The following is a 12,099-nucleotide window of genomic DNA, read 5'->3' on the forward strand; positions in this document are numbered from 1 at the left end:
AATGTTAGAACTTTAAACATCACTTAAAAACATCACTTAGGCTAGTCGTGGCTCTTCATTCTTCCACATGAATTTTATAATTAGCTTATCAGAGTCCATGAAAAATCCTTGATTTATTCTTGGAATTGCCTTGAGTCCACGGATATATTTAGAGATGATTGAAATTCAGATCTGAAATGATTATTCAAAAGTTCTATTTCTTCCTGAGACAGTTTAAGTAATTTTAATTTTTTCAGTAGTTTATCAATTTAACCTATATTTTAAGGTTTGTTGGCATAAATTTAATTAGAATACATTCTTATTAGTTCTAATCCTTGCAGTATCTGTAGTTATCTATTTTTATTTCTAAAATTGTTTCCAGTTTTTTTAACAAGATGTACCAGTCATTTGTCTATTTCATTATTCTTTTTTAGTCTTTCTATTGTATGTTTGTTCTCTAATTTATTAATGCTTGCTCTTATTTTTATTATTTTCTCTCATGCTTTGGGCTAATTGCATTATTCTTTGGTTAAGTTGATTACTTAGTTCATTGATATTCTTTTCTCTAAGAAACTAAGAACTTAGCTATTAATTTTCCTCTAAGTACTACTTTAACTGCATACCATAAATTTTGATAAGCAGTATTTTTGTTTTAATTTACTTTTAAGTATTTTCTAATTTCTTTAATTATTATTTTTTGACTCATAGGTATCTAGATATGTGTGTGTTTTAATTTATAAAATCCAGGGTTTTGTTAGAAATCAATTTGTGTTATTAATTTCTAAGTTATTGATTCTTTAGAACTAATTTAGACTTCCTTTATGACCTAGAATATTATCAGTTTTTATAAATGTTCCATGTGTTGTCAAAAAGAATTTGTATTCTCCAGTTGTAGAACACAGTGATTGATATACATATGGTCAAACTTGTTAATTGGGTTATTTGAATCTATATCCTTATTGTTTTCTCACTGTTTCATCTGTCAATTACTGTTAGTTATGTTGAAATCCCTCACAATGATGGCAAATGCGTTCATTTACATTTACAGTGATGACATTTTTTGTTTTATTTATATGGAAGCAAACAGATCTAGAAATATGACAAGTTTCTAATGATTTGAACCTTTTATTATCATCAAGTGGCATGCTGATTTTTAGTAATACTTTCTACCTTAAGATATGTTTTTCTACAATGGTAATATAGCTACAACAATTTCATTAGGTTAGTATTGGCCGGGCATGTCTTTTTGTCAATCCCTTACTTTCAACTTTTCTGTTTGTTACTTAGGTGTATGTCTTATTAAAAGGAAGTATTTGGGCTTGGCATGGTGGCTCACACCTGTAAGCACAGCACTTTGGGAGGCCAAGGTGGGCAGATCACTTGAGATCAGGAGTTCAAGACGAGCCTGGCCAACATGGCGAAACCCCGTCTCTACTAAAAATACAAAAATTAGCCATGTGTGGTGGCACATGCCTGTAATCCCAGCTTCTTGGGAGGCAGAGGCACAAGAATAGTTGAACCCAGGAAACAGAGGTCGCAGTGAGCCCAGATCACACAACTGCACTCCAATCTGGGCCACAGAATGAAACCCTGTTTCCAAAAAAGAAAGAAAGAAAGTTTATATTGAATTTTGTTCACCATTTAAACAATTTTTTTTCTAGAAAATTTAGTCTATTTGTACAGATTGTGATTCCTGATACATTTAGATTCACTTCTGTCATTTTTGCTTATTTATTGTACTTTTTGTTATTTCATTGTGTGTGTGTGTTTGTTTCAATTTCATGCCTTCTTTTAGATTGTGTTAGGGTTTATTTCTCTTGCTTTGGTATAGTTTCACATTTTAAAAGTTATTTTCCTTTACTAGTTTGTAGATTATTATATTCCTTTTGTGTTTATAGAAATCACATACATATTTAACTAAAAGTCTAAAATCAACGAATTTCTTTTTTAAATTTTTTTCTTAAAAAAAGGGATACATGTGCAGAACGTACAGGTGTGTTACATAGGTGTATGTGTGCCATGGTGGTTTGCTGCACCTATTGGCTCATCCTCTAAGTTTCCTCCCCTCACCCCCCATCCCCTAACAGGCTCTGGTGTGTGCTGCTTACCTCTCTGTGCCCATGTGTCTTCATTGTTCAACTCCCACTTATAAGTGAGAACATGCAATGTTTGATTATCTGTTCCTGTGTTAGTTTGCTGAGGATGATGGCTTCCAGCTTCATCCATATACCTGCAAAGGACATTATCTCATTTTTTATGGCTACATACTATTCTGTGGTGTATATGTACCACATTTTCTTTATCCAATCTATCAGTGATGGGCATTTGGGTTGGTTCCATGTCTTTGCTATTGTAAATAGTGCTGCAATAAATATATGTGTGCATGTGTCTTTATAGTAGAATGATTTATATTCCTTTGGGTATATACCCAGTAACGTGAATCCTGGGTCAAATGACATTTCTGGTTCTAGATCCTTGAGGAATCGCCATACTGTCTTCCACAATGGTTGAACTAATTTACATTCCCATCAATAGTGTAAAAGTGTTCCTATTTCTCCACAGCCTTGCCAGCATCTATTGTTTTCTGACTTTTTAATAATCTCCACTCTGACCAGCATGAGATGGTATCTCATTGTGGTTTTGATTTGCATTTCTCTGATGATCAGTGATGTTGAGCTTTATTTCATGTTTGTTGCCTGTACAGTGTCTCCTTTTGAGAAGTGTTCATATCCTTTTCTCACTTTTTGATGGGGTTGTTTTTTTTCCTGTAAATTTGTTTAAGTTCCTTGTAAATTCTGGAAATTAGACCTTTGTCAACTGAGTAGATTGCAAAAGTTTTCTCCCATTCTGTAGGTGGCTTGTTCACTCTCACGAGTTTCTTTTGCTGTGCAGAAGCTCTTTAGTTTAATTAGATCCCATTTGTTGATTTTTGCTTTCGTTGCAATTGCTTTTGGCATTTTTGTCATGAAGTATTTTTTTGTCATGAAGCCTGTGTCCTGAATGGTATTGCCTAGGTTTTCTTCTAGAGTTTTTATGGTTTGGGGTTTTACATTTAAGTCTTTAATCCATCTTGAATTAATTTTTGTGTAAGGTGTAAGGAAGGGGTCCAGTTTCAGTTTTCTGCATATGGCTAGCCAGTTTTCCCAGCACCATTTACTGAATAGGAAATCCTTTACCTATTGCTTGTTTTCAGCAGGTTTGTCGAAGATTATATGGTTGTAGGTGTGTGTTGTTATTTCTGAGGTCTCTGTTCTGCTCCATTGGTCTATAAGTCTGTTTTCGTACCAGTACCATGCTGTTTTGGTTATTGTAGCTTTGTAGTTTGAAGTCAGTCAGCCTTGTAGTTTGAAGTCAGGTAGCATGATGCCTCCAGTTTTGTTCTTTTTGCTTAGGATTGTCTTGGCTGTATGGGGTCTCCTTTGATTCCATATAAAATTTAGAATAGTTTTTTCTAATTCTGTGAAGAATGTCAATGGTCATTTGATGGGAATAGCACTGAATCTATAAATCATTTTGGTCAGTATGGCCATTTTCACGACATTGATTCTTCCTGTCCATGAGGATAGACTGTTTTTCCATTTGTTTGTGTCCTTTCTTACTTCCTTGAGCAGTGGTTTGTAGTTCTCCTTGAAGAGGTTCTTCACATCCCTTGTTAGCTATATTCCTAGGTATTTTATTCTCTTTGTAATGATTGTGAATGGGAGTTCATTCATGATTTGGCTCTCTGCTTGTCTATCATTGCTGTAAAGGAATGTTTGTGATTTTTGCACATTGATTTTCTATCCTGAGACTTAACTGAAATAGCTTATCAGTTTAAGGAGTTTTGGTGCTGAGTTGATGGTGTTTTCTATATATAAAATCATGTTGTCAAACAAAGACAAGTTGACTTCCTCTTTTCCTATTTTAATACCCCTTATTTCTTTATTTGCCTGATTGCCCTGGCCAGAACTTCTGTGTTGGCTAGGAGTGGTGAGAGAGGGCATCCCTGTCTTGTACTGGTTTTCAAAGGGAATGCTTCCAGCTTTTGCCCATTAAATATGACGTTGGCTGTGGGTTTGTCATCGATAGCTCTTATTATTTTGAGATATGTTCCATCAATACCTCGTTTATTGAGAGTTTCTAACATAAAGGGATGATGAATTTTATCAAAGGCCTTTTCTGCACCTATTGAGATAATCATGTGGTTTTGGTCTTTGGTTCTGCTTATGTGATGGATTACATTTATTGATTTGTGTATGTTTAACCAGCCTTGCATCCCAGGGATGAAGCAGACTTGATCGTGATGGATAAGTTTTTTGATGTGCTGCTCGATTTGGTTTGCTAGTATTTTATTGAGGATTTTTGCACTGATGTTCATCAGGCACATTCTTTTTATATTGTCTCTTCCAGGTTTTGGCATCAGGATGATTCTGGCTTTATAAAATGAGTTAGGGAGAAGTCCCTCCTTCTCAGTTTTTTGGAATAGTTTCAGAAGAAATGGTACCAGCTCCTCTTTGTATTTCTGGTAGAATTCAGCTGTGAATCCAACTGGTCCTGGGCTTTTTTTGGTTGGTAGGCTATTAATACTGCCACAATTTCAGAACTTGTTATCGTTCTATACAGGGATTCAACTTCTTCCTGGTTTAGTCTTGGGAGGGCGTATACATCCAGGAATGTATCTGTTTCTTCTAGATTTTCTAGTTTATTTGCATGGAGGGGTTTATAGTATTCTCTGATGGTAGTTTGTATTTCTGTGGGGTCAGTGGTGATATCCCCTTTATCATTTTTTATTGTGTCTATTTGATTCTTCTGTCTTCTTCTTCTTTATTAGTCTAGCCAGTGGTCTATTTTGCTTATTTTTTCAAAACACCAGCTCCTGGATTCATTGATTTTTTTGGAGCATTTTTCGTGTCTTTATCTCCTTCAATTCTTCTCTGTTCTTACTTATTTCTTGTCTTCTCCTAACTTTTGGATTAATTTCTTCTTGTCTCTCTAACTCTTTTAATTGTGATGTTAAAGTGTTGATTTGAGATCTTCCTAGCTTTCTGATGTAGGCATTTAGTGCTATAAATTTCCCTCTTAACACTGCTTTAGCTGTGTCCCAGAGATTCTGGTACATCATCTCTTTGTTCTTGTTGGTTTCAAAGAAACTCTTGCTGTGTGGTGCTGAGAAGAATGTATATTCTGTTAATTTGGGATGGAGAGTTCTGTAGATGTCTATTAGGTCTGCTTGGTCCAGACCTGAGTTCAAGTCCTGAATATCCTTGTTAATTTTCTGTCTCATTGATCTGTCTAATATTGACAGTGTTGTGTTAAAGTCTCCCACTATTATTGTTTGGGAGTCTAAGTCTCTTTGTAGATCTCTAAGAACTTGTTTTATGAATCAGACACCTGGAAACATTATCAATCTAAGAACATTTTTTAAAATTATTTTTGGGGGTTGGGGGGCATGGAATTAGCCCATTCCTGGTGCACCAAACTGGTACGAGAATGTGGGATTTTGTTAAGCATTCTCATAAAAGACTTTTTCCTTTTATTCCCCTCCTCTGTCCTACCCAGAGCCAAACCTTGTCAGGCAAACCAACTTCTTTGGGGCAGATTTTTTTCTTATTCATCCACTGCGGGTGGATCCTGGCTTTATGTCAGATGAGTATATGATCTGACCACCAACCCACTTGTGCCAATTTTTAACTTGTGGCCCATTGGAAACCCATCTGGTCTCTCTACAGTCAGCAGAAACCTTCAGGACAAATATTTCTATCTAGTTTATCCCTACTCCCACCTCCAGAATTGCACTTTCTTGTAATTTCTACTTTCCAGTTGTCTTCAATCTCACTTTAGAAATAAAAGCAAAATAAAAATAGACATTTTTTGATATTTTACCCACCATTTCAGGTGTTCTAAATCAAATGAATTCTTCACTCTTAATTCATCATATTGTCAGAAACAGAAGTCCTCATTTGGTTTTTAAAATACCCAAAATATTAGCATGATCTGAGTAAGTGCTAAAATGACTAGCCTTCCAGACCTTGTGCTAACCTATAATGTTGATCTTCGGCCTACCCACAGCTACTGTAGAAATGGGCAGGGAAGGAGGCAGCCTGTTAGCTAGCGAGTCAGTTATTTATTGATCCAAGTCAGGCAGAGAATTCAATGCAAACTAAGTAATAAATACTGACTCAGAAGTATATGTCCCCTAGTAAAGAACTTTCCAATGCTTACTAAGACCCAAAATAACTGCTTATTCCCATTGGTTGTAGATAAACAGGTATCCTGCACCAGCAACAGCTTTATATTTTATTTTGTAAGGCAATAAAAAAAATATGTAATTCCCTAGGGGCCCACGTAAAATATTTAGTCTTTAAAAACAGTTTCTATCCAGTGTTATATGAGTTTTCAGGATCAGTCAAGGTTTCTTTGCACATCATAAGCTTAGATATAGTTCTCCAGGGAAAGGAATGTATTGCAATTATAAGCTTCAATTAACCATCATATCTTGGCAACAATATTTTTTAGGTCCCCAGGCAAAATAAAGCACAGCTGCCGAAATTAGTGTCTCAATTCTCTGCCTCACTTTCATAAAGGAAGTATTCAATATACATAATGATCTTATAAAATTCAAGGAAAAAAAATGGCAAAGAAGTCGAGGAAAGTAGCCAGACTCCTGACGTTTTCTAGCTGTAGACTGTTAGAGACCCCCCATGCTGTGCATTGACATTCATTAACTTTTTGTAATTTCAACTGGACAAGCCTGTAACCCATGCAGAGAACACCTCATACAAGATTGAACTATATGAAATTGCTGATATGACTATTTCTGACCTTCAAATTTAGAAATTTCATAGGTTCAATCTAATATTTTGCCTTCTCAGTTAAAATCGATTCTTGCTTGTCTGGAAACTACAAAGTTATAATATAATGGAATAGAAGCCTCTCTGTGACATTATGGAGCATAAAAAGGGATCTGGGCAGACATGTTAATAAGAAAGAAGAAATTTAAATATGCTTACTTTTCTTTTAGGACCACCAGCAAATTCTCTGTGGTATTCCAATGGTGTCAAATTTTGTTTAGATGTTCACCTGTAACTGTGCCTCTGATACTCTGTGGTTCTTTTCAGCTATGCAGCATTCTTCCGATTCATTTTTCTCCATTTGTGCTGTTTTTCTCTGTGATGTGAATCCATCCCTATCCATTATGTCATGCCTCCATCTTTTGCTGCTTCTTCAGATTGCACTGAGCCATAAGAGGTAAGCTCCATCAAAAGAGGGAAAATTGACTTTCCTTTATGCTCAGGAGGAATCCTTTGTCCAAGGTATTCCATAACCCTGCCCCTGAAGTCAATACTTTCTAAACTACATTTTAAAAGGAACTGAATGAAAACGATTCCACATAGCCACACTCACACCAGAATTCCTTGAATGCTGTTGCACACACATTGCAAACTCAGCAAACTTAATTAGCTGCTGCTGACTAATGATCTTGGACATCAGTACCCTTGGCTTTGAACCTTAGCATCACCCTCAATTTTCAGTATAGTAATATATATACTAAAATACCCCATAAATTAGTATTATTTACTGCCATCTTGAATATAGAATTTCTAAGACTGACATCATCCACTAGGCTAATAATGATTATAATAAAAAGGCAATATTTGAATGACTCTATGTCATCTTCCTTGATGCAAACAGTGACATTTCCAAACATTAATGGATTTGGCTATTTACATGCATAAAATTCATCAGACAATAACCAACCTCCCCCTTAATATTTTACCATATAGTTAATGAGAATTATTTTTATATTGATATCAATTTCATTTCCAAACTTGGATTCGAATTTCCCACAGCCTGTAACTCATAATATCTCAGTTTTATCATGAGAAGTTTTTGAGAGCAGGAGAAATGAAGTTGGTTTAGATTCAAAAATGCCTTGGGCTTCTTAAGCAGCTAAAATAATTTTTAAGTAATATTTTTTAAGAATTATTTTATCTAAAGTAGGCAAACTAATCTATATAGGAAGCCTCACATATTACTATTTAGATTGTTCATTCATCTATTGTTAATCCTCTCAGTTGCCATCTAACACTTAGAGGCAATAAAATGATCCTCTACCCCATACATGTGGTCCACGTTAAGTTTCACCCTTGTTAATCCTGAAGGAGCCAGGGTTCACAATATAATGCTATTTCAGGAGTGTTACTTATGTCTTCCTGTCATTAAGCTTTGAATCCACATTGCTTTATATTGGGAATGTGTCATATTGTGACAGGCTAAGAATAAATTTGCATCACTTGCCTGACCTCTAAACTGACATTCTGTTTTAGAGACAAATGTTCCAACCTTTTCCAGACACAGATTTGCATATCTGAACTGTTTAGTGAAATGAATACTTAATACAAGAAAGAATATAGATATTTAGTCTATATGGTATGGCACTGCAATACTATTGGGTTTAATGCAGAAGGTCATCTGACTCCTTGCAATCTCAAGTTTTTCTATCCCTGTGACCTGCTTCCTAGTCTTGATCCCATGCAGTTGATGAGATAGACTCTCATCATTAGTATCCAGCTTTTGTTAAGGATAAATTCTCACCATTAGTGTTCATCTTGCATTCTGTCTTTCACATAGGTTAATTTTTCATGTTGTGGTAATACATAATATTCTTTGTAAAATTAAGTACCTACATAAATATATTTTCATTGTAATTTTTGATGGCTGCATTTAAGACATATACAATGAAGAAAGGCTTAAGGAACTAACTTACTTGAATCATCCAGTGTGTTTGGGATACTTTGGTACCCAAAAATGTAAAGTAACCAGCTCTGCCTGACCAGGGAAGGGATTTAAGAAGGCTTCTCAGAGGAGGTAACTAACTGAATCCTGAATCTTAAAAATGGGAATTTTCTGGGTAGAAAAGGAGTTTCAAGGCTCTGCAAGCCACGAGACAACATATGGAATGGTAGAAGATGTCATATCTGGGAGACAGCAACTAAGTTGAATAATTGGATCATAAAGCACTTGGGATGGGCATAGAAAAGGAGATGACCCAAATCACAAAGCTTGGATATCTTTGTTTTATGGTTGAGTATGGAGCCTGTAATAGATCTCAAATGGGGAAATGATATGTTTATATATTTATGTTTTAGAAAACAATAGTACATGGAACTAATGTCCCACTTTAAATATTAATAGTTAATTTCTACTTGCACTCTAGAAATTATCTTTTACTAAGATTTATGGGAGTATAAATTAAGACAATGTAAATGCCAAAGAGAAACTGGCATAGGACTGGCATCAGTGAGACTTGGGTTGAATCCTATGTTCCTATATTCACCCCTTTCATGCTATATGATAGTGAAAAATTATACCTCATTTTAAAAAATCTTAAATGAGGGACATTATTTATAGATCACAGGGATGTTATATATTATAATTCTAAAAGTTAACTGACATGTAATTGACACTCTATATTAGCCTCTATTTTAACTTTATGGATTGATACATTGCTTACAATGGTTATTAAAAATTATTTCAGTTTGAAAATCTGTGGTTACTGAGTAACCCTAAAATGATAAATAATATTGTGATATATTTTTTAAAAACCTGACACAAGTCAAAATACACATGAATAGTTGATACATATTTTCTTATGATCTATTGACCTTCTATGGAAAACTTCTCATTACTTCTTTCCTTAACTTTAAAAAAAAAAAACTTTCAAAGATTTCAGTAGAGTATTTGATTCTTACCAGATTCTGGATATCAACTAAAAGATGTTTCTTCTTTTTTCCTTTTTTTTTTTCAAGCACATCGTGACATGACAAGGTGGAGTGATATTTTTCTGAAGAAATGCTGTATCATTTATCAATTAATCTCCTCTTTATCAAATATTTTCAATGAAAACCATGCCTATTTAAGTATAATCCAGTCAGTTATTTATGACAAAAGAAAAAAAAAAGACTAACTCAACAAGATTGAGCTTCCTTTTCTTTTTTGTTTTTTGAGATGGAGCCTCACTCTGTCTACCAGGCTGGAGTGCAGTGGCATGATCTTGGCTAACCGCAACTTCCACCTCCCGGGTTCAAGCCTCAGCCTCCTGAGTAGCTGGGACTACAGGTGCACTCCACCACGCCTGGCTAATTTTTTGTATTTTTAGTAGAGATGAGGTTTCATCATGTTGGCCAGGCTGGTCTTGAACTCCCTTTTTTTAATAGCCAAAATGTGCAGAAGCAATTTTACCTCTTTGGAACATACGGATGGTTATAGACAAAAGACTATTGCTGGTACAAAATTACTTCTGACGCTCTTGGTTAAAATAGGACTAATTCTAGAAATGGAATATTTGTTTGCTTCATGTAAAATTTTAGGGTTCAAAAAAAGGTTCATATTTAAGACCTCACTAAAAGCTCTTTCACTCTACACTCAAATCGCTGCCACCCTTAAATATACAAAGTTGGAGACATGTAATTACTTGAGATTCTTGAGAAGAAGGAGAAAGCAACACAGAAACCTACTTAAAATGTCTAATTCTTCAAGATCCACGTTTTCTTTGGGGATTTTACTTTCCAGATTTCTCACTACTGTCTTGGCTGTACAGACACAACCCTAGGAAATATGGTCAAACTAAATCAAAACATGAAGAGGAAAATAAACTAAAAGTACACAGTCATTCCCTTTAAGACCAATTTAAAGTTATTGTTCATTAATCCCACATTATTCTTTCCTGAACAACCCTACTCAGGAAGCACCTGTGGTGGCCAGAGCAGCCTTGTTCCTGGAATGTGCTCGTTTTGTTCACCGCTGCAATCGTGGCAACTGGCCAGAGTGGATGAAAGGGCACCATGTAAACATCACCAAGAAAGGCCTTTCCCGGGGACGCTCTCCCATTGTGGGCAACAAGCGAAACCAGAAGCTGCAGTGGAATGCGGCCAAGCTCTTCTACCAATGGGGAGACGTGAGCTTTCGGTTTTCTTCTATAACAATTAGGATGCTTGAGTGAAGTGGAGTCATTTTTTGATTGATTGTGTTGGTTTTGAAGACAATTTGTTGAGTGTTTGATATGTACCAGGTACTGAAGGGAACCCTTTGGGGGAAAAATAAACAACTCATTTAATCGTCCCAATAAATCTATGAGGTCAGAAATTACTCTCTCTGTTTCACAGTTAAGAAAACTGAAGTTTATACAGGTCAAGCGCCCTACCAAAGTTTACATATATATTAATAGTAAGTAGAGGAACCAATATTCCATCTCCCAGATTAGATTTCAACGCCTTGCTTCTAATTGCTGTATTCATCAAGAATTGTCTTTTTGATAGTTGTTGTTATAATTGTAAAATACACCCTTATTTTGGATTCTATTCTAATTTATGTTTTGTAGGACATGATTTTTTCTTTTTTTTTTAAAATTTATTTATTATTATTATACTTTAAGTTGTAGGGTACATGTGCATAACGTGCAGGTTTGTTACATATGTATACTTGTGCCATGTTGGTGTGCTGCACCCATCAACTCGTCATTTACATCAGGTATAACTCCCAATGCAATCCCTCCCCCCTCCCCCCTCCCCATGATAGGCCCCGGTGTGTGATGTTCCCCTTCCTGAGTCCAAGTGATCTCATTGTTCAGTTCCCACCTATGAGTGAGAACATGCGGTGTTTGGTTTTCTGTTCTTGTGATAGTTTGCTAAGAATGATGGTTTCCAGCTGCATCCATGTCCCTACAAAGGACACAAATTCATCCTTTTTGATGGCTGCATAGTATTCCATGGTGTATATGTGCCACATTTTCTTAATCCAATCTGTCACTGATGGACATTTGGGTTGATTCCAAGTCTTTGCTATTGTGAATAGTGCTGCAATAAACATACGTGTGCATGTGTCTTTATAGCAGCATAATTTATAATCCTTTGGGTATATACCCAGTAATGGGATGGCTGGGTCATATGGTACGACATGATTTTTTCTAATTTCTTAATGAAATTTTCTCTTTTGTTGATGTGCCTCCTTTAAGTTGCCTGAAAGCCTTTGGAAATTGCACACACACATACACACATATGTATGTATGCATATGAGTAAGTGAATAAATTTAAAAGTGAATGAATGAAACTTCTTTAGGAATTCTAACAAAATGGACCCTTA

General features: G+C 35.4%; 1 protein-coding gene across 25 annotated transcripts in view; it reads left to right on the forward strand.

Moving 5' to 3' along the window:
* The window catches only part of UNC80 (unc-80 homolog, NALCN channel complex subunit), a 230,607-nt gene that overhangs the window by 95,788 nt on the left and 122,720 nt on the right, over positions 1-12,099 (forward strand). For all 25 annotated transcript variants that reach the window (XR_012421433.1, XR_012421434.1, XR_012421435.1 and 22 more), the window contains one exon: positions 10,703-10,915. Coding sequence is in view for 20 of the 25 variants with exons in the window: in XM_005574149.4 (XP_005574206.3) it covers positions 10,703-10,915 (213 nt within the window). In the remaining 5 variants the exon portion in view is untranslated. The remainder of the gene's footprint in view (positions 1-10,702; positions 10,916-12,099) is intronic.

This window comes from Macaca fascicularis, chromosome 12 (assembly GCF_037993035.2).
Source record: "Macaca fascicularis isolate 582-1 chromosome 12, T2T-MFA8v1.1".
Taxonomy (NCBI): Eukaryota; Metazoa; Chordata; class Mammalia; order Primates; family Cercopithecidae; genus Macaca; species Macaca fascicularis.